Raw genomic sequence first — 27,328 nt, 5'->3', positions numbered from 1 at the left:
TATTCATCCCCCATCGTGTTGGACTACGGTGGCCTTGAAGTGCAAATCACAACAACTGATCAAAAAAAACACACAAAAAAAAATCTAAAACAAACAAACCGGCAAAACAGAAACCGAAAAAGGTGTGTGTGTGTGTGTGTGTGTGTGTGTGTGTCTGTTTTTTTGAGTTGCCGTTGTGATTTGCACTTCGGGGCCACCTTACCTGACACTTGGCATTACAGGAGTCAGATGATAGGATCGATACCTGGAGCAGGTTAGCTTAGCTTAGCATTAAGGCCGGAGAACGAAGGTAAACAGCTCGTCTGTCCGTCCGAAAGTAAGTAAAATCTCTTTATCAACACATATAAAGGATCACAAATTAATATTTGTCGAGTCCAGACAAAGCCAAAGAGTAAAAAATGACACGTCAAAGTGATGTGAGATGTTTGGTTTGAGTCTGGATTGTCTGTTAAAAAGATGGTGACATAATTAGTTTTGCTAAGATCACCGACTTCTATTCAGCTACAGCTTCTTTCTGAACAGGAAGAGATGACAGTGATCAGCCAGGAAACAAATGAATACATTTTCAGAACTGTTGTTTCTGTTCAGGCAGCGGTTCCTCATCTATTTGACTTTTATTCTATTTATTTCATCTAGTTGTCTATGTTTATTTATTGACCCACAGGGGACATGGGGTGAACTCATGAGTGAGGACCCGCCCTCCCTTCTCATCGTGCTGCTCTTGTGAAGACATGTGGTACAACCACACACACACACACACACACACACACACACACACACACACACACACACACACACACACACACACACACACACACACACACACACACACACACACACACACACACACACACACACACACACACACACACACACACACACACACACACACACACGTCCTCTTCACATCTGAACGGTCACAAAGAGACACATTTATTCAGGCCTTGGCCCCGACTGCAGGACCTGTGTCCATTCAGCAGAACACACTGTGGGCTCTGTGCAGCGCTCAGTGTGTGTGTGTGTGTGTGTGTGTGTGTGTGTGTGGACATGGATACATGGACCTGGCTCTGGTTGTAAGAACATGGTAATAAGTGTGTGTTTGTTAAAGAGACACCTCCTCTCCACCTCCAGACCTCAGAGGAAGGTAAGACGTTAGCGTTTGTGCTGACAGCGAGTCGACGGCTCCGAGGGGCTGAAGCACGTTCCTCTTGAGGGTTATGAATTATTTCATATTTAGTTTGGGAGCAGGAACATACACGCTCGTGTCAGTGTTCAGGGTCAATGAATACATGTGAGTGTGTGAGGGCTGATGTGGAAACAGAGCTGCAGCTGGACACTGGCTATATTTTATACGTGTAGTAAAAGAAAATATTCTTGACGTGTTATTTTTGGCAGAAAGGGAAAAACTTTGGATTAAACATCATCTAAAGTCAGAATCTGTAGAAATAAATAACCACACACTTACACATTCTTAAGCTCTTTACTGGATCTCGACGTGTTCATCGGACGTTTCAGTATCAATGTTTCAGATATGAAAACTTATTTTACAGAATAAATGATGCAGAAAAGTTTTTACAGTTTACATTAAAAGAAGAAAAAAAAGGGAATTCAACTTCTTTATGTTTGTGTTTACTTTTTATTTACAATTATATATACGCGTTAAGGGTTAAACTTTAAAAAGAAGAATGTTCACTGAAGCTCCTACTTTTTTTTCTGGCTCTAAGCGTTAACTAGCGGCAGCGTTACCATCACGGCTAACTCGAAACCAGTAGCCTGGTTCTTCTTTAGCGCGCACACAGAAGCGACAGCTAACGGACCGCGACCAATATATTCGCTGAATTAAAAAAATGTGCCAAGACGAGACGCTGCTGCATTAGCGACATCTAGTGGCAGTGAATATTACATCACTCTTTAAGGAAAGCGGTTACATTTTTGAAAAACTGGCTTAAACCTCTCAGGCCAACACAGAGAAACTGTTCCTGGTGCTCATCTCACATTTCCAGGATCTGTGTTGCACAGTTGAGTCTGCTTATGTAAGAAAAACATATAATTTTTTAATAAGAGTCCTGAGGTGTGTGTGTTTTTGAGTTGGGGCGGGGTCACGTGTCCTGCGGTGAGAGAACACGCAGAGATGTTTACCGACACCGAGCCAGTGAGAAGGAAAGTTACTGAGACCAAGAGGAGAGACGGTGACGGACTGAGTACGACTCGTTCACCTGGAAAAGTCTTAAAGGTCATCCACCTTGACCTGGTTCAAAGGTCAGAGGTTACAGTCCTCATGTGGAGGTCATAATATCACATGTATAATTCTGTCACCGCATAAATAGTAAACCTGGGGGCTCGACACTCAAAGAGACCAAAACTCAAAACAAACAGCGGGAGCTCAAAGCATTGTGGGTAAAAAAAAGAGAAAACTTGTCATTTACAGTTACATTTTCCAAGTGGGGAAAAAACTCATTACCGGGGAGGAGGCGGAGACACACACACAAACGTCTTACTGTAAAAACAGAAACTATACGTGTGTGTGTGTGTGTGTGTGTGTACGTGTTTGTGTGTTGGAAAAGAGAAAGAAACATTTAAGAGAGACGGGAAAAGGAAAGAGTGAGAGATGGTTCTGTACTTGTGTATAACTTTCTGTGGGAAAACAGTGTGAGGGTGTTTCACATTAATATATATTTCATATATGAACAATGTTCGCTTCACCTTGTGTTTTTTTGTTTACCTATGATTTAGCGGATGTTGAATACGCCCAAAGTTGTGTGTGATTGTTTAATATTAAATTTGTTGAAAGTTTTATTCACCTTAAAGCAGGATATGGATGATTCAAAGCTCATATTTATGGCCTGAGCACTAAACCTGCTGGAAAAGTTCTATGTAATTTATGTAATTTATGTATTTAATGTTTTTTATGGTGGTGGAGGCAATAAAATTGCTCCAGAGCGCCCCCTAAAGTCAAGCCCCAACATTGCGTTCCTCCCACATGTACGACATTTGGGACGCTGATGTATCATGTCCAGATGTTAAAAAAAGCCTCTGGGAGCTACGCCCTAAGACCAAACTTGTCCTGGACACTCAGATCCACTTCAAATTTGGGAAGCGTATGGAAAACACCTTCAGGATCAAAAGTTATTCAAATACAGAGTTTTCGTCAGAGGCCGTTGCCGTGACCACGTGGCGAATTCCAGCGATTTTCAGATCCTTCGCCGTGAAACAGGAAGTTGCTTGTATACGAAGCTACATGATCCGATCTCACCCCGAACTCCTCACTTATGATAACATCCCCGCCCTCAACACTACATATCAACGTTGAGCCACGGTCACAGCGCCACCTGCTGACGACAGGAAGTCACACCTAATGTGACAAACTTCTTCCTGATTTACATTAAACCTACATGTTGCGCTCTACGCATATCACTGGGTGGAAATTAAATACACACCCATCTTCTTTTCTTTACTCTATTCTTGTACCTCATTTTCCCCGGAGGAATAATTTTAGATTTGCCTTTTTTTCTTTTTTACCCGTCAGTTCTTTCTTGTTTTTTTCCTCTGAGGTTCAGAGGACGTACGGGGGGTCGAGGAAAAATGAAAATTGTTTTCCTGGAGTTATACTACGACAAGTGACATCCACATGTGTCTTCACCTGTGTGTGTGTGTGTGTGTGTGTGTGTGTGTGTGTGTGTGTGTGTGTGAAAGGCGGGGGGACTCACTGTCTGCTGCCGTTCTGCCGTTGGGCAGCGAGCCCAGATCAACAGCCATGCCGTCCAGACAGACGTTGAGTTCGCCTCCCGCTACAACCGAGCCTTTGTTCTCCGTCTGCAGCACCAGACTCAGCTGGACGTTCTCCACTGGAGGGGGGGAGGAAACAGAGCGTGAGAGGAGGGCTGGTGACGGGGGGGAGGGAGACGGGACGACAGGAAGTCCAACGTAGAGTGTGAACGCGGTGTTTTATCTTGCATATCTGTGGACGACCCGCCCTGCAGACACATTAATTACAGAGGAGCTGGAGATCGAACTGTCGTACTTCACTTCACAGTGACGGGACATTTCTGTCGCCGTCTATTCACTAAATTATTCCACCACACCGAGAACAGAAAACTGTCAGAGGAGCTGAGCTCGGTCAGACGTAACTCACCTCTGTGGTCTGACGTTTATTGATTTATAGCTGCTGCGATGCATTTTTTAAATTATAATAATAAACACCAGAAGACGATGAAAAACACTCTTACAGAGAAACATCACCCGACTCTTTTTAAGTTTTATTTAAGGTCAAGTTTCAGTATCAGTTCTGTTCTAGAGGAACCAGCATCAACAAGGTTTTTTCATTTTTAACATCCGACATATGAAGCAAAATACGTTTCAGGAAACTTGATGAGACAGAGAAGCACGTTCCTCATCACATCAGAGTCACTGCAGTCAATTACTGAGAGAAGTGTGATTTATTTCAGGCGCCACGTTAGATACCATTTCGAAAAAAGAAAAAAAACATTTACAGAGAAAATCAGAGTGATTTAAAGGATTTTCTTTGGGGGGTGTTTAAGGTAACATGTCACCAGACGTGACGACCTCGACCTCGCGGGCCGAGAAGCAACCTCACAATTTACAATTTGCTTTGACCTCACTCACGCAAAAAACATGTTTGCGTCAGTGTTTGACCCGGGGAAGTGAGACGACAGCTACGTTAACGCAGAGCAACAACCACACACTTTGAACCGTCGCTGCTACAAAGACAACACGTCGGAACAGAACCGAGTGCTTCTGGAGAGACAGTGTCCGGTTTGTATGTTCTGGGCCACCGTAGAAACACGACGCACTCAGAGGATCTGATGTCGATATACAGATCATAAGACTTTTAGTTTCAGGTGATTAATCACTCATGAAAACATAATTATAAAGATGTATCTATAGATCCTCCTGAATCGTACACACTGGACTTGAAAGTGTGTGTGTGTGTGTGTGTGTGTGTGTGTGTGTGTGTGTTTGTGAGTGTGAGTTTGTGTGTGCGCGCGTGTGTGCGTGTCCTCACTCTTGCCATCGTGTGAGCGCAGTGTGTCCAGCAGGTCGATGGTGGCGCTGCCCAGCAGCTCCTTCCTCAGGGTGTGGCAGCTCCACAGCTTCAGGTCCAGACGACTCTGAGGCGTCACGTTACTGTGACACACACAAGAAAACAGTCATGTGATATAAATAAGAATTACTCAAATAACTCAGAAACATTGGATCAGTTTGTAGTTAGTTAGTAGTGTTTTTTTCACGTCGGTGTCCAACCTACTGATTCACAGTAATTGTTGTATTTTTAAAGAAGTGTGTCAGTGTTGTATCGTGTGTGTGTGTGTGTGTGTGTGTGTGTGTTCTCACAGGGTGAGGTCTTCGTTCCACTGCAGCTCGACGTGTCCGCTGCGTTTGCCCGTTTTCTTGGTTTCGCTGCTCAGACCGTCGGCCGTCACCTCCACGAACGAGCTGAGACGAGAGTGTCTATTCGGCAGCTTGGGAGACTGAGGCTTCGCCGAGACCACTGCACACACGCACACGCACGCACACACACCCACAGGACAAAAACATGGAGGAGAGAATTAATATAAATGAGAATAAACCGTCAGTCAAACCACGATAGGGACATTTATCTCCTTTTTTTCCGCTATGTTCATCTTGCGGAGGAGGCCTTTTTTAGTCCTTTTTGTTGAGTTAATTTCCTTCAAGCAATGCATTGTGGGAAAACAACTGTCCATCACCAGTTCAAACGCTTTGTCCCATGTGATCACACTTGTGGTCTGGATTTGGGGAACAACTTTTTTGGGCGAGAAAGGAGAGGGACATAAACACTGCCCTCTAGTGGAGGAAAAAGAAAAGAAACATCTGAGGTCCCACTGATTTGTTTTCATGAGACCGGGGTCGAGGACAATAATCATACGGACATGAGGAGGCCTGAAAACAAGAAGAAGAAGAAGAAGAAGAAGAAGAAGAAATACAGCCAGTTTATGAGCACTGATGGTGTTCCAGGACTTTCCAGGACTTTCAATAACTCCATGAAACTTCTTCCATATCCTATAAAACACAATTTTTTCATGGGCCTGGGGAGAATCTTGTTGCAGCATGTGACAGTTGAATCACAGTTGGATCTCTGATGCAGCCTGATCAGGACACAACACGCAGCATCTGATCAGGACACGTAGTCAAACGATAACAACAGTCAGAGTCTGTCTGTACAGATCTTCAACCTCATAAACATCCAGCAGAACAAACTGTTACTCATATCACAGCCGGGAGAAGAAGAAGAGGAGGAGGAGGAGGAGGAGGAAGTGACAGAGAGGAGGAGGAAGAGAAGAGCCAGGAAGTGAAAGAAAGAATCGGAGTTGGTTTGCGTCAGAGCGAGCGGAGGTGGAGGAGAGGAGGTAGAAAGATAAATGAAGAGGTGAGTCAGAGGTCAAACCATCGACAGTGAAGGTCACTGAGGGGGCGGAGTCAGAACTGTCACCGGGTAAAAACAGAGGAGAAGACCTTCGTCACACTGGACGTTTTTTTTAGCCTGTTTATACAAAACACAAGTAGAACGGACGGAATATGGACTTTCGGGGGCCGATGTCGAAATCGTTATTAGGGACTACAACATTTTCAAATCGATACAATTTTTCCTTTTTTCTGTAATCTGTTTGATAACGACGTCTTAGGAAAATATATATAAATATACATATATCGGACGATGTATCTGTATCGGATATCTTGTACTCCCTAATATTGCTATCGGGCCCCAAAATATGTATATGTGTATATATACACATATTAATAGATTAATCTGTCACTGATTCCTAAGATGTTGTTATCAAACCTTTATGACAAAGAAATGTAATTGAGTATTTCACAGTTTAACCGTCGAGCTCCAACGTGACCAGGTGACTCGTGTGTCCAATAGAAACTAAAAAAAATACGCTTTTTTTATCGTCTGGAGATGAATTCTGAGATCAAACACAGAAATGCTAGTGCTAGAAATAAAAAACGATGATTACCTTTCAGGATGAGCTGAGACTTCTCCGTGGTCGGGGCCGCGGCGGGTCTGCTCACGCTGGCAGCTGCCATGACATCACAGCTCTGACACAAACACACACACACAAACATGACGTCATCACAACGACAACAACAAACCTCATGAACACAACAACAAAGTGTGTGTGACAGGTTTGTTTATCCTCCCACACGAGGCCCAAGGAGAGAGAGAGAGAGAGTCGGGACGCTCATCAGAACCTGAACACGAACATCACCTTGAGTCAAAGTCAGTGACGGAGGACAAAGACACTCTGACCCTGGAACACCGGCTAGTGACGAGGAGGAGGAGGAGGAGGAGGAGGAAGGGTCCTCATCATCATCCTGCTGCAGCACCAAGGTGACTGCTGGTGTCCCGGGCCTGAGGCCAGGCAGGAACCCCCCCCAGTGGCCACACGGTGTCAGACTGACCAATCAAAGACACGTATAATAAGAACGTGATGTATCAACCGGAGGACACAAACCTGAGAGTCCTCCTCCTCTCTCTTCCTCCTCTCTCTCCTCCTCCTTCTTCTCCTCCTCCTCTCTCTCTCATCCTCCTCTCTCTCCTCCTTCTTCTCCTCCTCCTCTCTCTCTCATCCTCCTCTCTCTCCTCCTTCTCCTCCTCCTTCTTCTCCTCCCTCCTCCTTCTCCTCCTCCTTCTCCTCCTCCTCCTCCTCCTCTATCTCCTCTCTCTCCTCCTCCTCTCTCTCCTCCTCCTCCTCCTCCTCCTCTATCTCCTCTTCCTCCTCCTCCTCCTCTCTCTCCTCCTCCTCTCTCTCCTCCTCCTCCTCCTCCTCCTCTCTCTCCTCCTCCCCTCTCTCTCCTCCGCAGATCAGAGCCACCGGACCACAACACAACGGTCCACAGCGGGAGTTAGTTAGACACTTAGTTAGTCAGTTAGAGATTTAACCGGTAACCGGCTGAACCGACGTCCTGCCCCCGGTGTTTAAATACCCTTGGCTGCGGCTGCTGCTGCTGCGCACAAAACACAAACACGGAAGATGAGCAAGGTATTTCTTATCCATCGCTATCACGCTAGGCGAAGGCAAAACGCTCACACTTCCGGTTATAATTTCAAAACTAAAAAACTCCACTAACAAAAGCAGCTAAATATAAAGATTAATATACGACATATAAGAGATCCAACACTCTACTAAGAGAATAATTATTACTGATATAAAAATACATGACATAAATCTTCATTCTACGTGATAAAATATGAAACTTGTTTTCCTTCGTTTTGTTTTGAAGGTTAAGTTGCCACGTTTCCGGTCCGGGTGCGGCTAACTGTGGCTGGCTTGATCTGAGAGGAAGCTAACGGTTAGCGAGCTTCGCAGCGGCACCTCGTCAAAAAGGACAAGCCGATAAAACCCGTTCCAGTCGCCGGACGACGAGTGGAGTCGCACCGGCGGTTCGGCGGCTCGTGTCCGAACAGTCGACGCCCAGTGACACGACAACTAATCCGGTTTAGATGTCATCTGACTGCCCCTCGTACCTTTTCAGCTGCGCTCCGCTGGTGTCGCTAGCGAACTTTCATTTCCGCCTCAGTGACAATATACCACGTGACCGCCCCCCCCCCCGCATCTTTAAAACGCACAGGATTGTGGGTCATAAAAAAATGGTATCACCCATAATAATAATAATAATAATACATTTCATTTATAGATATATAGCAAACAATTATCAATGGTGTTGAATATAATATTAAAACATATTGAAATAAGATTAAATTAACCAAAACACAAAAATACAACAATTCTAAGAAAAAGTTTTGCAAAATCTATACATGTTTGAAGTTAAATTCAAAGAGTACTAAAAAAATTGAAATCATATCTTATTTTTTTTAAGATAAAGATGGCCGACACATCTCCACTTCCTCCCACTGTGTAACAATGAAACTAAAATACTCTGTATAGGATCCAGAGTCTATGCAGTGGTGATGGCATCGAGGCCCCTCCCACACACACGCTCTCGACCAATCGGGAGTCAGCTGTCAATCATGACGTCTCACCCTATGTTTATATATCATCAAATACCTAATGAAAAGCAAAGTAATCAGAAACATGAACACCAGTGATAAGAACGACCTCACATGACATAGAGGGGGCGGGGCTTATGCCCTTTACTGCAGCCAGACACCATTCAGTGAGTTACTATTTCAGAATTTTTTTATTTTCCAATTATTTTTTCTTTCCTCTGTGTTGTTTTTCCTTTTTTATACAATAAGAACAATAAATGATGCAACAATTTCTTAATAATAATAATTTTCCCAGTTATCTATAAACGAAGGACCTTTATTGTGAAAGTGAAGCAGCTCTTCCGGTCCCGCCCGGAAGTAGCTTCTCTGTTTTTCCCGGGATGTCTAAAAAGAAAAAGAACAACAACAGACGAGTCAGTTGAATCTTTTAATCGGATTATTCTTCACATGTTGTTCGCGTGACGTCGTGACTATTTGAAAAACTCGCATGTCCGAACCCGGAAGTGTGTCCGCTGTCCGGTCCGGGTGAAACATGGTGGACGCGGATGAAATCGCCCGGTTGTGCTACGAGCGCTTCGCCGCGCTGCCCCGGCGGGGGAAGCCCGAGGCGGGCAGAGAGTGGACCCTGCTGGCCGCGGTGCTCCAGCTCACCCGGGGGCCGGACTGCGACTCAGGTGCGACGGAAGAAATGATGATATGAATATTTCTAATATTCTCCACGATTCCAGCCAGAGAAACTACTGGATGTTTAGAATTAGAAAAAAAAGAAATTCATTCTTACTCTACCATGTGTGTAGTTGTTGTTTTAAATTTAGTATTTTTAAATTTAGTATTTCTTTTATAAATTATAATTTTTTATTATTATTTTGTATTTAGTTTTATTATTGTTATTATTATTATTTATTTATTTATTATATTTTTAAATTTAATTTAATTTTTGTATTTATTTTTGTTGTATTTTCTTTCATCTTTTATTGTTTTTTATATATATGGTCACGTGTAATTTACAAAAAAAGAATGCGAAAAAAATATAAGAATGAGAACATTTATTTTTTACATGTAAACAATTCAGAGCAGCAGAACAAACACACACATGAACATGTTTAAAAATAAGGAAAAAGGAAAAAATGTAGAGGTTTAAATGTGATGAATTTAAATTTTAATAACTTATATATTTTTTTCACAGTGAAGAAGGAGATCGTTTCTCTGGGAACTGGAACCAAGTGTATTGGACAGACACACATGAGTCCTGAAGGTGTGTGTGTGTGTGTCAGAATTATGTTGGTCTTCATTTCTGACAAACGATCTCTGGATCAATATGTTTTTTGACTCCATGCAGGTGATGTACTGAACGACAGCCACGCAGAAGTCATCGCCCGGAGGGGCTGTGTCAGGTGTGTGTCTGTAATCAGATTACTGTCGTCCTGTTGGTTCATCTGTCGGCTGATGAAAAAATATGATATGAAAACTTTTATTTTCACAGAATAAGCAAAAGATGCAGAAAAAAAGTAAATTTTCTTTAAATCAAGTTGTGTGTGTGTGTGTGTGTGTGTGTGTGTGTGTGTGTGTGTGTGTGCGCGTGCGCGTGCGTGTGCGTGTGTGTGTGTGTGCAGGTACCTGCTGCAGCAGCTCCTCAGGGTCGCGAGCGGCGGCGACAGCTCCGTGTTCTGTCCGTCTGATGAACGAGGGAAGTGGAGACTGAAGCCTGGAGTCTCCTTCCTGTTCTTCACCAGCCACACTCCCTGTGAGCCTGTCTGTCTGTCTGTCTGTCTGTCTGTCTGTCTGTCTGTCTGTGTGTCTGTCTCTCTGTGAGTCTGTCTGTCTGTCTGTGTGTCTGTGTGTCTCTCTCTCTGTGAGCCTGTCTGTCTGTCTGTCTGTCTGTCTGTCTGTCTGTCTGTCTGTCTGTGTGTCTGTCTGTCTCTCTGTCTGTCTGTATCTGTCTGTGTGTCTGTCTGTATCTGTCTGTCTGTCTGTCTGTCTGTCTGTATCTGTCTGTGTGTCTGTCTATCTGTCTGTCTGTGAGTCTGTCTGTCTGTCTGTCTATCAGTCTGTCTGTGTGTCTGTGTGTCTGTCTGTCTGTCTGTGTCTGTCTGTACATTTCTAAAAACTAATATCAATATTGATCTTTGGATTTTAAGAATCAATTTGAAAATGTGATTTTCTTTCCATCCAGTCATTGAATGAACCACCAACAAAACCTCGGTGATTTATTTGTCTGTCACCAGGTGGCGACGCCTCTATCGTCCCCATGACGGACAGCCGGTCTGAGCCCCGCCCCCCCGTCGACCCCGGACCACAGGGCAGTGAAGAGACGGACGCTGGCGGAGACCTGAAGAGGAAACGAGAGGAGGCGAGCAATGGTCCGAGCACCAAGCTGCTCCGTCTGGGTGAGACGAGGACACTGGAGAGAGGACAGAGTCCCGCCGCAGAAACACCTGTAGAACCAGAACCAGAACCAGAACTCTGTCCACGGGTCCCGGACGTCCACAGGACGGGGGCCCGGTGTGTCCCCGGGGGCCCCGACGACCCCCTGCGGCCCGGGGCCGGGTACCACGGCGCGGGGCTGCTGCGGGTGAAGCCGGGTCGGGGCGAACCGACCCTGTCGCTCTCCTGCAGCGACAAGCTGGCCCGCTGGGCAGTGCTGGGCTTCCAGGGCGCGCTGCTGTCGCACTACCTGCAGGAGGCGCTGTACTTCAGCGTGGTGGTGACGGGGAAGTGTCCATACAGTGGAGACGTGATGCATCGGGCGCTGTCGTCAAGGTGACGGAGGAGATATATATATTATATATTTGAAAGAAATTGGCAATGATTCCTAAGATGTTGTTACCAAACCTTTATGACAAAGAAATGTTACTTGATATTTGACAGTTAAACCACAGACTTTATTATAAATAACTATAAAAAAAAAGAAAACACAAATATATAGAACTTGAATTAAGAAATTAAACATGAATATAATAATAATTATGGCTGATATGAGCATTTCACTGACATATTGGTTTCGGCGCTTATGTTTACTGATATGAAATCTGTTATTTTACAGAATAAACAATGCAGACAAAAAAAATTGCATATTTGTTTTTTACATTAATGTAAAATAAATTATGTTTATTTTCTTAATTCAAGTTCTACATATTTGTGTTTTCTTTTTGTTTATAGTTATTTATGATAAAATTTATGGTTAAACAAATAAAATATGAAGCCTCAGTTACATTTATTTGTTATAAAAGTTTTTTAATGACATCTTAGGAATCATTGAAAGATATATATATATATATATATATATATTTGTATCGGCCCGAAAAATCCAAGTAATAATTGAAAGTAAACAGATTTATTACGTAAAACATAAATGTTGACGTTTTCTACAACGTTTACGTAAAATATAAATTTTCTTATTGGCAAATGCAAACGTCGATACATTGTATTGATAATTTATAAGCGTCACTGCAGCCTTGTGACGTTCAGAAACATTTATAGTGATGATTTACAGTAACTGTGAGTAGATGGTTTATGATTGACAGTTCGCCTGCAGGCGTCCTGGGAGTTTTTTATTGAAAGCAGCATGATAAGATAAAGAAAGATAAGTGAAAAAAAGATAAGATAGTATAAACTTTATTATATACCACAACAGGGACATTTCATGTTACAGCAGCAAAATAAAAAGCACTGGTAATAAATAAGAAAACATAAGGAAATACAATACACGGATAATAATAATAATAACAATATATAATAATGACATACATGAAAACATCATGTTCTTTGCATCTTCAGTGAAATAAAAGATATAAACTGGAGTCAATGTGTCGGTTTTCTAACTGTTTGAATTTATGGAAAAGTCCAAAATCAAATCTGCGAAAGCTGAATATTCTCAATGTCTCCCTCAGGTGTTCCCACGTGTCCGATCTCCCGGCCGGTTTCTCCGTGAGTCCGCCGCTGCTGCTCCGCTCCGACCTGGAGTTCCCTCTCAGCCAGGCCCAGACCGAGCTCCGGCACCGGGCCGGACAGGGACGCGTCTCCCCCTGCGGGGCAGGTGGGACTATTATCATTCAATCAGAGATTTAAAAGGAATCTGGAGGTTTGTTTATGTACATTAACTTGAATATGATTTAACACATTTCAGCCATCAGCTGGTGTAATGTGCCTGAGCAGCCACTAGATGTCACCGCCAACGGCTACAAACACGGAGTCACCAAGAAGAATCTGGGAACTGTGAAAGCAAGGTGGAGCCAACACACCGATGTCATATATAAACATTATATATACATATATATATACACACACATATATATATATATATATATATGTATGTATGTATGTATGTATGTGTGTGTGTGTGTGTGAGTGAGTGAGAATTCACTGTTTCATCACTATGAATTATGAATGTATTGATATTCCGACATGTGATTCCAGGTCTCTTCTGTGTAAAGTGGAGCTGTTCCGCTGCTTCCTGTCTCTGGTTTCAGCCACGGATCCGTCAGCGCTTCCCGACTCGCTCAGGTACAAACAGACAAAAGACTCTTTCAGCCTCTCGCCGGGGTTTGGGAAAAAAAATGATGTGGCCTCCATCAGTTCATCTTTCTCAGGGACGCTCGTCACAACTTCTGCTGCTGCAGCGAAACGAATGACCAACAGCAACAAATGAATGTTTCATGTTTTCCATGATCAGAACTTTATGTTCTGATCTGTGACTGAACTGAAACGTCTCTAACATCACGGATCAAACACAAGTGACAACAGATTCATGCTTGATTCATAAGATGAAGGTGGTTTGTTCAAAACTCACATAATGTCTGTATTTCTTTCAATAAGGTTCAGTGTGTGTGTGTGTGTGTGTGTGTGTGTGTGTGTGTGTGTGTGTGTGTGTGTGTGTGTGTGTGTGTGTGTGTGTGTGTGTGTGTGTGTGTGTGTGTGTGTGTGTGTGTGTGTGTGTGTGAGAGAGAGAGAGACTGGGATCAGGTTTTCTGCTGAAATGCTGACAGAGAAACCACTGTTCTCCCTTAGGAGAGGATCCACACACACACACACACACACACACACACACACACACACACACTTCCATGTGCACCTTTACAGAGTTTTGTGTCTGATGGGACATGAAGTTATACATTTATAACCCAAGATCAATATATACCCTAATATACATACATGTGTGTGTGTGTGTATATATATATATATATATATATATACATATATATTATATTAAAATAAAAAAAATTGGCCCCCACACACACGATCTATCCCGACACGACACGTGTAAATATAAGTAATAATAAACATTTTCCGGAACATTTGGGCGAAGGGTTGGCATCTGGGTCGTGTTGCCGCCAGCTTGCCCAGTAATCCTCTTCTCACTCGGGACTTTTTCCAAAGTTTTAAAAGGGGGCAGGCAGGTCAAAGTTCATTGGCTGGTTGAAATCAAATTGATTGCCCCACACACACAGACACACACACACACACGATCTATCTCGACACATGACGGCGTGTAAGTGGAGCAGGGTCAAGTTTCACCACGTTGTCTCACACACACACACACACACACACACACACACACACACACACACACACACACACACACTGACGTCCATTGTCACACAAACACTCTGTTGTTTCACATAATGACCGATTGTATCCGACGGAATCTGATCTTTAAGGGTCGAAGGATTTTTCAAAAGCAAAAATAAATACACATGGGAGAAAGAAATAAAAAGGAGAGCGAACGTTGAGGAAGAAGTTCCAATATCCAGTACGGTGATAACATCAGACCCCCGTGACCTCACGCGTATCGCGTGACCTGCGTTACATGTATGCTCCAGTTCTTATCGTTTGGCTTATCCCCCCCCCCCCCCCCCCCCGTGTGTGTGTGTGTGTGTGTGTGTGTGTGTGTGTGTGTGTGTGTGTGTGTGTGTGTGTGTGTGTGTGTGTGTGTGTGTGTGTGTGTGTGTGTGTGTGTGTGTGTGTGTGTGTGTTCAGGGGAGCCGACCTGCAGACGTACTGGGACTACAAGCGGGCGGCCCACTCGTACCAGCGCGCCCTGCAGCAGCTGCTCCTGCAGGCCTTTCCTCTGTGGCCGCGCAGCGACAGACGTCTGCTGATGTTCCGCTGAAAAGAACCTGCAGCTCAGAACGTTCCACTGATGAAACAGAATCATCTCCATCCATTGTCACTTTTTTAATTAAATGATAAAACTGCCTGAAAAGCCTGGTGTTCATTTCCGAACAGCTGTCGAATCAGCTGCAAGTTTGAGCTCTTGGATGAATCTAGTTTGAGGTGTTTGTGTCGCAGCTGCAGGACGCCGACGGCGGCGCCCGGCGGCGTCACGCTGCTCCGGGAGGTCGATGACCGTTTTTCTTCTCTCGTCCTCAGATGGTTTTGTTTTTCACAACGTGTGTGCGACTGCAGCTGAGAGGAAACAGCAGGAATCAGTTTTCTGCACGTCAGAATAAACTCCTCCAGTCCAGGAACAAGAGAAGAAGTGGAACCGTCACATTTCTTCCTCGGACACCAGATTAATAACGTGGTGTTACGTCAGTTTGTTTCCTTCCAAATGAGACAAAGACAATATTCATTTTAACGTTTGCTTTTATTGCTCAGGTCTTCCAGCTACCTGAACCTTTTCCCACATAGATATCTAAACCTCCGTAATGTCTTCTAGTTAAATATATTTAACGATCACACAAACAGCGATGAAATAAAACAAAAATCCTCAATATCATATCATAGCATTCCGTCGTTATATTACACATCTACATGGCATATTTCAAAAGCTTGGAGTCGGCCTCGCGGTTCACAAATATACGCAAAAAACGCCAACGGGGTCGGCCGAGGTCGAGGAAACGCGGCGGACGTCTCAGCGGCAAAAGCTTCAGCTGCAGCCAAACCGGCGACGGTGGCGGCGGCGTGGAGAGAGAAGGCTCTGATGTCACGAGGCCAAAGAACCGAGCAACACTCGACTTGAAACACGACATTTGATTGACAGTTGTGCGTGAATTGAATCATTACTGAGTCTGAAGCGTCTGTCGCTGTGGCAACAATCTCGGGACACGTTCCAGGACGATGAGGAGAATAATACACGACCATGAGGCTTGTTCTGTTTTTCTAATCACGGCGTTTCACAGCTGACGGAACAGGATGCAGCTGCCTGCGTGTCGTCCTGCTCAGTGGGATGAAAACACGTGGGTCGGCCTCGCTGCTTATTGGATTCCTGCGTGACGGACGACTTCTGTGATTTCTTTACACTTTCCAGAAAGCCTTTATCAAAAGAGAAAGTCTAGAAAGCTCGTCTGTGGACAGTTTTCCACGCGGCTGTTGACTCAGGAGCGACTGGACTTGGTTGTGGCTTCTTGAAAAGGCGAGAACTGAAGCACCCGGAGCTCCTCGACGAGACGCCAAACCCTAATAGTGCGTTCACGACGGACGCAACGCAAGTTATTCGCACGAGTAGATGACATACGTCAACAGGGCCGTAGCTCCAAGTTCTGGGCCCTAAACATAAGCAGTCTCTGTGGGTGTCTTTGTCTGTGTGTGTTTGTTCAGATGAGGTTTTTTCGGAGAAAGTTAAAGAAGAACGGGCAAATATTTGCGCAAATGATGCTAATACGCACAAAGGTTCCAGCGGCCAAACTCGTGCGAGCAAGTGAACGCGTCACCAGACTGTAGATGAAGTCAATGCAGAGGCACCTGAAGCCTGTGTTCTGTGTTCTGACCAGCAGGGGGCGACTGTCAGAACGTGACTCTACTTCTCACTGGATTCACAACGTCAGTGAAACATTTTCCTGAGGAGTTTATGGTTCAATCTCTAGTTTCAAGTCTTCTCCAACAACATGATGTTCATTTTGTACATTATGGTCCAGTTACAGTAACAAAGACGATAGCGTGGACACGGCGTGATTGACAGCTGGTACCGTCCAATCGTTGGTTGCAGGTGTAGGTTGGTATCAGTCAGGCCACACCCCCAATTCTACGTCTGGTTGCACAAAGAAACGAGATGGCGCCGGTCAGAATGTGACGTCACGCTTCCTGAAAGAAACGTCTTCAAGACACTCCAACCACGTCCAGTCGCTCCTGAGTCAACGCCCTTGTTTATATCTAGAAAACTTATGAGCCGCCCGATTCAGGCTTTACTCAAAATACAGTAGGTTCAGAGCCGATGGGTTCTTGGTTATTAAAAGAGGGCGGCGCCTGTAACCGACCAATCTCTAATGGAAGTGGAGAGATGCGTCGTCCATCTTTGTTTACAGTCGAACATAGAACGCACTGTTCCGTGTTGATGGATATGAAGCAACAAACTGATCATGTCAGGAGGTTTGTGATTTTCATATTGTTGCCACGGTGACGACGAGGACGAGGACGTAGAAATAAAACTTCAAGAAGAGCGTCTGGTTCTTCAGCAGCTCACGAGGTTCAACAACTCGCGGGGTCTGAGTCCCCCCCGGTGACGCCCGCTCTCTAATGCAACCGTAACGTTACGTCACGCAACGCAACGTAACGTCACGTAACGTAACGCAACGTCACGTAACGCGACGTAACGCGACGTAACGTAACGTAACGTAACGTAACGTAACGTAATGTCACGTGACACTTCAGGAACCTGGTGCTGGGCCCATCACAGGCTCCGCCCTCACCTCACAGGCCCCGCCTCCTCCCTCCCTTCCTCACATGCTCAGTCTTTCTCGTTGCCTATTGTTCGTACACGAGTGTATATGCAGTATTAAATTACACGTCCAAAGTCTTTTTACACGATATGACAGGGCGTACGGATACACTCCATTATGTGATTAATGATTTCTGATTGATTATATGATCGACGACAAAAACCTCACTGAAATGAATTCGAGTGTGATCGTGTGACGACTGGAATATGTACATGTTGATACTGAACTGACGGTCTGTTTGTGTGGTAATAATTCATATTCTTATTTTGTGGCAGTGTTGAAGATATTTCTCTCCTTTTAACAGTAACTAGGGGCCAAATAACAAAACATTATTAAATTCAAGCATGTTTTTTTACACTAATGACGATTTTTTTTTTCAGTATCACAAAAAAAGATCCGTGAGCGACAAGTGTGCCAAGTGTGTCGGTGCGTTTTATTTACATGTGGAGATCTGAAACACGCGTGTGTGTGTGTGTGTGTGTGAGAGAGAGGGAGACTGTGGTGTGTTCAGGGGAGCGTTAACCACGTGTTGTATAAAAGGCCTTGTGACCAAAGGTGTTCTCTCCGCTGTACGCCACGTACAGGAAACCGTCCTCGTCCTTCTCCTTGTCGTAGAGCTGGCCCATGGTCAGACTGCAACACACACACACACACACACACACACACACAGGGTTATTACTGTAAAAGGTTCACATGCTCTATCAGTTTCCTGCAGCTCCTCTTCACACCCTCTGTATCTTTAAGGCCCCTCCCTCACGATGAAGCCCAGAGCTGCTCTGATTGGTCAACCACTTCATGCATATGTAGGAAGTTCTCGAGGCCGACAACATGGGGTGAGGGCGAATCCTCCTTCCTGCCAACTGTACCTTGACCTCAGTGGTAAACGTTGTGAGGTCAAGGAAAGGTGTCAGGAGGACTGATGGGACTCAGGAGAAGCCGACAGCTGCTCAGAGAATGCGACTGGACTTTCACTAAACTACGGTGTTTTACCACCGTGACATCACATGTAAATGATTCTGATGTAACAGTTACTGACATGATGATCTCTTCTGGGTCATATTCATACTCTTCTTCTTCTTCTTCAGATTGAATCGTTTACGTCCATCATGACGCGTCACATTAAATATCGCTGCCGCAATGCATTGTGGGTCTATATCTCCTTCCTCTCACTTAGGAAGCTCCAGTGTGTCCTCTGATGAAGGAGACAGGAGAGGAAGCGTTGGAGCACCTTTCCTCAACACTTAGAGGATCTGAACAGATCAAAGATGTAGGAAACTTCCTGAGGGAATTTGACAATTCAGCCTCACCCGTCATGTGTCTCGTCACTATCTCGAGGAATTCTAAAGATCTCATGTAATTTATTTGATTTGAAACTTTTAAAGTTTTTAAATGATGCATTTAACTTCAAATAACAACTTTTTTATTTTCCTGCCACATTGTAATTTCTGCCTCTGTCGGAGGAAACGGACGAACTGCGGTAACGTGCCTGATGCGCCTGAAATATACAAATCTACTGTACAAACAATCACGTTGCCAGGTTCTATCATGTTGTGGCCAAAGCAACCAGAGCTCAAGTTCTCTCGCTCTTGATTTATCTGGCTTTGTTGGGGGCGTGTCCGACTCGCTGCTTTATTCACGTCTGTAACAGAGTTTTCTCCCTCAAGCACTTTTTTTAACTCCCTTTACATAAATATAAACTTCTTACTCACTAGAGAAAAGATAACAACTGAAAAAGCAGAATATGTCTCTTTTAAAGACGATTGGAATGAGCCTCTGTCATCCTCATATGTTTTCCATCTCGTTCTCGTTTTGACCCTTTCACTTATTCACACTGAGCCAAACCAAAGTTTGTGTGTGTGTGTGTGTGTGTGTGTGTGTGTGTGTGTGTGAGATTAAGAGGGCTTGCTGGTGTGAAGTGTAATATAACAGCGAATGCGTGTCTTTTAAACGCACACATCAATTTGGTTCATGAAAGCAGAACAAAGAAGCCCCGCCCCCCTCCCAATTCTGTGTCTTTAACTTTCACACAGAGCAACGAAGCGTAACATTCTCACCTTGACCACGCCGTGTGTGTGTGTGTGTGTGAGTGTGAGAGTGTGTGTGTGAGTGTGTGTGTGTGTGTGAGTGTGAGAGTGTGTGTGTGTGTGTGTGTGTGAGTGTGTGTGTGTGTGTGAGTGTGAGAGTGTGTGTGAGTGTGTGTGTGTGTGTGAGTGTGAGAGTGTGTGTGTGTGTGTGTGTGTGTGTGCCTGTGTGTGTGGAGATGCCTTATCAATGCAACGCAAAGCGTCTGAGAAGCAGGTCAGATTCCTCAGATACGCCGAGTGACCGCGTGTCACTGATGTTTCTCCAGATACCAGGTGTTTCTGTGACGGGAGTAAACGGAGAGTGCAGGCGTATCCTCATCCTCTTTCACAGGAGGATGGATTTCTCTCTCTCTCACATGAACATGATTTATAGCGTCAGTAAAAATGGGTGTAAAGGGTTTTTTTATAGCTGGAGACAGATTCAGTAAAATTGCATCAGCTGATCGTGTCTTTGAACATAATGTCGGTCAACAGTCTCTTAGATTTGTGTTTGTAAACAGTCACAAGAATTCTAATTAATCTTGTGATTTTACAGCTGAGATATAAATTTGAACGTGAACCTTGTTTATCGATGATCATATGGTCGGATGGCGACGTCCTACTGTCAGTTCGTAACGACACGCACAGGACGAGCGTCATCAGGCCTCTGATGTTTGGTTTATTACCGTCGACCAAATGAATTAATAAACCTCCAAAACATTAAGTTTCTTGGCAAATATGTGTGTTTTGTTTCCGGTCTGTTTTGACAGAGGCTCAGTGGATTCTGTGATTGGTTCAGTTTGTCTGTTTGTTTGAGGATTACTCAAAAAGTGATACTCAAAAGAGGTTTTCGCGGCGTCGCTCGCCCTCTCACCTCGACTGGGGGACGGTCTTGTCGACAAACAGGAAGATGGCTTTCTCCGAGGGCAGCTGGATGCGTTTCCTGATGATCCACATGAACTGGGCCACCGTGATGTCGGAGGGCACCAGGTACTTCCTCTTGTCGATGTCCACGATCTGGGAGCCGGAGACCTTCTCCACGATCACCTGCAGGGTTGAAACATTCAAATGATGCTCCGCACATTTTCCAGAACTTTTCCTGCCAGCCCCCTTAAAAAAGTTCCGTAAAGTGTCCGAGTGAATACAGCTGGAAAATCTCAGCAGGATTGAGTGTTGATGACTGGGAAACAAAAACTCTATAAGGACGTTAACTCTGTACTTTAACTCTGTACATTAACTCTGTACATTAACTCTGTACGTTAACTCTGTACATTAACTCTGTACTTTAACTCTGTACATTAACTCTGTACGTTAACTCTGTACATTAACTCTGTACTTTAACTCTGTACATTAACTCTGTACTTTAACTCTGTACGTTAACTCTGTACTTTAACTCTGTACATTAACTCTGTACATTAACTCTGTACGTTAACTCTGTACTTTAACTCTGTACATTAACTCTGTACGTTAACTCTGTACATTAACTCTGTACGTTAACTCTGTACGTTAACTCTGTACATTAACTCTGTACGTTAACTCTGTACATTAACTCTGTACGTTAACTCTGTACGTTAACTCTGTACATTAACTCTGTACATTAACTCTGTACGTTAACTCTGTACTTTAACTCTGTACATTAACTCTGTACATTAACTCTGTACGTTAACTCTGTACATTAACTCTGTACATTAACTCTGTACATTAACTCTGTACTTTAACTCTGTACTTTAACTCTGTACGTTAACTCTGTACTTTAACTCTGTACTTTAACTCTGTACATTAACTCTGTACGTTAACTCTGTACATTAACTCTGTACGTTAACTCTGTACATTAACTCTATACATTAACTCTGTACATTAACTCTGTACGTTAACTCTGTACTTTAACTCTGTACATTAACTCTGTACATTAACTCTGTACGTTAACTCTGTACATTAACTCTGTACGTTAACTCTGTACGTTAACTCTATACATTAACTCTGTACATTAACTCTGTACGTTAACTCTGTACGTTAACTCTGTACATTAACTCTGTACATTAACTCTGTACGTTAACTCTGTACGTTAACTCTGTACGTTAACTCTGTACTTTAACTCTGTACTTTAACTCTGTACTTTAACTCTGTACATTAACTCTGTACGTTAACTCTGTACGTTAACTCTGTACGTTAACTCTGTACGTTAACTCTGTACGTTAACTCTGTACATTAACTCTGTACGTTAACTCTGTACATTAACTCTGTACGTTAACTCTGTACGTTAACTCTGTACATTAACTCTGTACGTTAACTCTGTACGTTAACTCTGTACGTTAACTCTGTACATTAACTCTGTACTTTAACTCTGTACTTTAACTCTGTACTTTAACTCTGTACATTAACTCTGTACATTAACTCTGTACGTTAACTCTGTACGTTAACTCTGTACGTTAACTCTGTACTTTAACTCTGTACATTAACTCTGTACATTAACTCTGTACGTTAACTCTGTACATTAACTCTGTACGTTAACTCTGTACGTTAACTCTATACATTAACTCTGTACATTAACTCTATACATTAACTCTGTACATTAACTCTGTACATTAACTCTGTACGTTAACTCTGTACTTTAACTCTGTACTTTAACTCTGTACGTTAACTCTGTACATTAACTCTGTACGTTAACTCTGTACGTTAACTCTGTACGTTAACTCTGTACATTAACTCTGTACGTTAACTCTGTACGTTAACTCTGTACGTTAACTCTGTACATTAACTCTGTACATTAACTCTGTACGTTAACTCTGTACATTAACTCTGTACGTTAACTCTGTACATTAACTCTATACATTAACTCTGTACATTAACTCTGTACGTTAACTCTGTACATTAACTCTGTACATTAACTCTATACATTAACTCTGTACGTTAACTCTGTACATTAACTCTGTACATTAACTCTGTACATTAACTCTGTACATTAACTCTGTACATTAACTCTGTACGTTAACTCTGTACGTTAACTCTGTACATTAACTCTGTACGTTAACTCTGTACTTTAACTCTGTACTTTAACTCTGTACTTTAACTCTGTACGTTAACTCTGTACATTAACTCTGTACGTTAACTCTGTACGTTAACTCTGTACGTTAACTCTGTACATTAACTCTGTACGTTAACTCTGTACGTTAACTCTGTACATTAACTCTGTACATTAACTCTGTACGTTAACTCTGTACTTTAACTCTGTACATTAACTCTGTACATTAACTCTGTACGTTAACTCTGTACGTTAACTCTGTACGTTAACTCTGTACATTAACTCTGTACATTAACTCTGTACATTAACTCTGTACTTTAACTCTGTACTTTAACTCTGTACGTTAACTCTGTACTTTAACTCTGTACTTTAACTCTGTACATTAACTCTGTACTTTAACTCTGTACGTTAACTCTGTACATTAACTCTGTACGTTAACTCTGTACGTTAACTCTGTACATTAACTCTGTACGTTAACTCTGTACATTAACTCTGTACGTTAACTCTGTACATTAACTCTGTACGTTAACTCTGTACTTTAACTCTGTACATTAACTCTGTACATTAACTCTGTACGTTAACTCTGTACATTAACTCTGTACGTTAACTCTGTACATTAACTCTGTACGTTAACTCTGTACATTAACTCTATACATTAACTCTGTACATTAACTCTGTACGTTAACTCTGTACATTAACTCTGTACATTAACTCTATACATTAACTCTGTACATTAACTCTGTACGTTAACTCTGTACATTAACTCTGTACATTAACTCTGTACATTAACTCTGTACATTAACTCTGTACATTAACTCTGTACGTTAACTCTGTACATTAACTCTATACATTAACTCTGTACATTAACTCTGTACGTTAACTCTGTACATTAACTCTGTACATTAACTCTGTACATTAACTCTGTACGTTAACTCTGTACATTAACTCTGTACATTAACTCTGTACATTAACTCTGTACGTTAACTCTGTACTTTAACTCTGTACATTAACTCTGTACTTTAACTCTGTACATTAACTCTGTACTTTAACTCTGTACGTTAACTCTGTACATTAACTCTGTACGTTAACTCTGTACGTTAACTCTGTACATTAACTCTGTACTTTAACTCTGTACGTTAACTCTGTACATTAACTCTGTACGTTAACTCTGTACGTTAACTCTGTACGTTAACTCTGTACATTAACTCTGTACGTTAACTCTGTACGTTAACTCTGTACGTTAACTCTGTACTTTAACTCTGTACGTTAACTCTGTACATTAACTCTGTACATTAACTCTGTACATTAACTCTGTACATTAACTCTGTACGTTAACTCTGTACGTTAACTCTGTACATTAACTCTGTACGTTAACTCTGTACGTTAACTCTGTACGTTAACTCTGTACGTTAACTCTGTACGTTAACTCTGTACATTAACTCTGTACATTAACTCTGTACGTTAACTCTGTACGTTAACTCTGTACATTAACTCTGTACGTTAACTGTAAGTTAACTCTGTACTTTAACTCTGTACATTAACTCTGTACATTAACTCTGTACATTAACTCTGTACGTTAACTCTGTACGTTAACTGTAAGTTAACTCTGTACGTTAACTCTGTACGTTAACTCTGTATATTAACTCTGTACGTTAACTCTGTACTTAAACTCTGTACGTTAACTCTATACCGAACGTTCCGGAAAGTTTTTCCTTGTTGTTGTCTGACTCACCGGAATATAGATCCGGACGTAATTTTGGACAGATTTAATCTTTAATCTTAATCTTTAATCTTACTCTATCTCCTTAAAATGGCCGCTGTGCGATACCCTGGTTATCAGCAGCCAATCGAACGTCTTTAAAGCTGCATCCACCACTTTTTGGAATTTTCTTTTCTTGGAGCAACGACGAGTTGGGACTGTCACTGACAGGAAGTGTTAGCGACCAGGTGGTCTAGTCATAATGAGAACCAATCAGGAAGTCACCCCTTTTTAGCCCATCCGTACTTCAATGCAGCCCCGGAGTTGTTTCGGGGTGTTTCCAAACTTCTCCCTTTTAGCTGCTGGAAAACTCCGGGGCTGCGTTGAAGTACGGAAGGGCTAAAAAGGGGCGACTGCGTCATTGTCACCTGCTTCCTGATTGGTTCTAATCACCACTAGACCACCAGCGATTTATGGAAAAGCGTGGCCAACACTTGCTGTCGGTGACAGTTCCACCTTGTCGAAAAGAACAGAAATCCCTGCCCTGACTTTTCTCCAGAAAGTGGTGGATGCAGCTTTAAGACGTCTGATAATCAGGGTTAGCGCCCATTTTAAGGATTATGTCACCAGCCAATCAGAGGGCTGCCATTCACTGCATTTTTTTTTAAAAACGACTGAGCGTCCACGCTACTCCGGAGTTTTCCAGCAAATAAACTGAGAAGTTTGGAAACGCTGCTCGCTCCCTTGTAGTTTGAAAACTCCGGGGCTGCGTTGAAGTACGGACGGGCTAAAACATGGGCGACTGCGTCATCGTCACCTGCTTCCTGATTGGTTCTTATCACGACATAACCATCAGCGGTGAAAGCAAAGCGCAGTAGTAGAAGTGTGGACGCCGGGCGTTTGTTTCCTTGATGTCAGCCCTCTGATTGGATGGAGACCTGTCCAGGGTTTACCCGTCTATCAAGACTTCCTGTCACTCACTCACACACACACACTCACCGGTACTCTGTCAGGATATTTGTTGCGTATCTTGGCCGACTCCACACATCGGTGGTCTGAGGGAGAGGGAGAGAGAGACAGACAGGAAGTGAGATATTACAGGGATGAGCGGCGTCTCTCTCGGGAGCTTCCTGTCTCACCGGCGCTTTGTACAGGCAGCAGCTAAACAGGGATTCATCTTCATCCAGTTCAGATCATATACGGCCTTCATGAGGTGATACTTGATATTTAACACTCGTCAGTGTCACAGTTTCTGTGTCTGTGACGCTGAGCAGAGGCCGGAGACGAGAGGTGTCGTTCATTAGCCCAGATAACAGGCTGCTTTTAGAATCCTCTCTCTCTCTCTACTTTCTTTTTTTCCTCCTCTTCTTTTTTTAGGGGGCACTTGAGATTATCTGGAGAGATTATGAGAAACAGAAACTCCCGGTCCGTCCCAGAACTTTTACACTCAACTCCATTCAAAACTGATGGTAAATGTTGAGGAAACGCTTTTTTGAATTTGGCATCAGTGTCACTCAAACTGACTCGACTGTTGAGAGTCACATGACCGGCTTTCTTTTCTTTTCTTATCTTTCTTCATGGTTTCTCTTGTAAGCCTGTCTGGGCGGCACCGAGCTGAGTGGAGGACAAAGCTCAGGTACAACAGGAAGTGAAGAAAAGAGAAAGGTACTTGGTGGATTATTGGATATGAACCGATATTACTGTAATCTGAACTATGAGGAGAAGGAGGAGGAGGACGAGGAAGAGGAGGATGAGGAGAAGGAGGAGGAGGAGGAAGAGGAGAAGGAGGAGGAGGAGGAGGAGGAGGATGAGGAGGAGGAGGAGGAGGAGGAAGAGGAGGATGAGGAGAAGGAGGAGGAGGAGGAAGAGGAGAAGGAGGAGGAGGACGAGGAAGAGGAGGACGAGGAAGAGGAGGAGGAGGAGAAGGAGGAGGAGGAGAAAGATGAGGAGGAGGAGGAGGAAGAGGAGGATGAGGAGAAGGAGGAGGAGGAGGAGGAGAATGAGGAGGGGGAGGAGGAGAAGGAGGAGGAGGAGGAAGAAGAGGAGGAGGATGAGGAAGAGGAGGATGAGGACAAGGAGGAGGAGAAAGATGAGGAGGAGGAGGAGGAGGCGGAAGAGGAGGATGAGGAGAAGGAGGAGGAGAAGGAGGAAGAGAAGGATGAGGAGGAGGAGGAGGAGGAGGCCACACTTGTGGTTTGGGATCAGCTGACTGACTGTGATGCGTCATTTTGACAGCAGCAGCAGCAGGAAGAAAAAAAACCATGTTAGCATTTGTTGCTAGTCATGCACCGTTAGCTGTGATGGATCCACGGCGTCGTGACATCATGCACGTCTGCATCCCCGAGTGGAATGACAAGGCAGAAATATTTCTATAATAATATAGTAATGATATAGTAATAATATCATACTAATTAAGACAGACAGAGGAAGAGGAGGAGGAGGATGACATGACAACAACACCGCCTCGTTTCATAACAATCCAAACCCCGTTACCGAGGGCATGGTCCTCTTTAAACATCCATTTCATCTTGGCTGGTCCCCGCACTGCTGCGTGATGTGGCGTGAGTCAGTCGAGGAGCGGGAGTGGAGGAGGAGGAGGAGGAGGAGGAGGAGGAAGATGCTTCACAGGTCTGCGGGACAGCGGCGGACAGAGACCGAGACAAACCGTCAACAGGAGTCGGAGCAGAAGCTTCAAGCTGTCCGTCCGGCTGCGAGGTGACGTCACTGCCCGACCGAGGTGTGGTGGTGCTGCGCTGCCTTCACGTGCCCCCCGGAAATAACCACTCTGTCGAAAGAAAGTGACAGACACAGACAGTCAGGTGGGCATGCTCTGTGGAGCAACTGGATTGATTAAGTGCCATAATCCGTTATTGCTTCCGGGTGTCGTGGCTGACG

The 27,328-nt window shown here is 43.6% G+C and overlaps 3 protein-coding genes across 5 annotated transcripts in view; 1 reads left to right on the top strand and 2 right to left on the bottom strand.

Moving 5' to 3' along the window:
• Positions 1-8,651, bottom strand: part of wwp2 (WW domain containing E3 ubiquitin protein ligase 2) — a 41,980-nt gene extending 33,329 nt beyond the window's left edge. For both annotated transcript variants that reach the window (XM_047333004.1, XM_047333005.1), the window contains exons 1-5: positions 8,510-8,651; positions 6,999-7,080; positions 5,353-5,509; positions 5,024-5,145; positions 3,708-3,845 (exon numbers count right to left, since the gene is read on the bottom strand). In XM_047333004.1, coding sequence (XP_047188960.1) covers positions 3,708-3,845; positions 5,024-5,145; positions 5,353-5,509; positions 6,999-7,068 — 487 coding nt within the window. In that variant the 5' untranslated portion in view covers positions 7,069-7,080; positions 8,510-8,651. The remainder of the gene's footprint in view (positions 1-3,707; positions 3,846-5,023; positions 5,146-5,352; positions 5,510-6,998; positions 7,081-8,509) is intronic.
• On the bottom strand, positions 137-27,260 carry gabarapl2 (GABA(A) receptor-associated protein like 2). 2 transcript variants are annotated; one of them, XR_007030942.1, is made up of 5 exons: positions 26,927-27,260; positions 25,433-25,488; positions 20,587-20,759; positions 18,112-18,282; positions 137-154 (listed from the first exon to the last, which is right to left on the bottom strand). XR_007030942.1 is itself a non-coding variant. In XM_035642257.2 (4 exons), the coding sequence occupies exons 1-4, from the start codon at positions 26,958-26,960 to the stop codon at positions 18,168-18,170; spliced, it is 378 nt and encodes a 125-aa protein (XP_035498150.1). In that variant the 5' UTR covers positions 26,961-27,260; the 3' UTR covers positions 15,560-18,167. The 2 variants fall into 2 exon arrangements, 1 of the variants encoding a protein (XP_035498150.1); XM_035642257.2 differs by lacking the exon at positions 137-154 and having other exon boundaries at positions 15,560-18,282.
• Positions 9,332-15,194, top strand: adat1 (adenosine deaminase tRNA specific 1). Its single transcript, XM_035642255.2, has 9 exons — positions 9,332-9,666; positions 10,179-10,247; positions 10,332-10,386; positions 10,606-10,736; positions 11,218-11,752; positions 12,883-13,028; positions 13,119-13,218; positions 13,409-13,495; positions 14,969-15,194. Exons 1-9 carry the CDS (start codon positions 9,525-9,527, stop codon positions 15,099-15,101), a joined length of 1,398 nt encoding a protein of 465 aa, XP_035498148.2. The 5' UTR covers positions 9,332-9,524; the 3' UTR covers positions 15,102-15,194.
• Positions 27,261-27,328: the final 68 nt, after the last annotated feature.

The sequence above is a fragment of the Scophthalmus maximus genome, chromosome 7 (genome assembly GCF_022379125.1).
Source record: "Scophthalmus maximus strain ysfricsl-2021 chromosome 7, ASM2237912v1, whole genome shotgun sequence".
NCBI classification, from domain to species: Eukaryota; Metazoa; Chordata; class Actinopteri; order Pleuronectiformes; family Scophthalmidae; genus Scophthalmus; species Scophthalmus maximus.
This window is presented reverse-complemented; position numbering and strand designations above follow the sequence as displayed.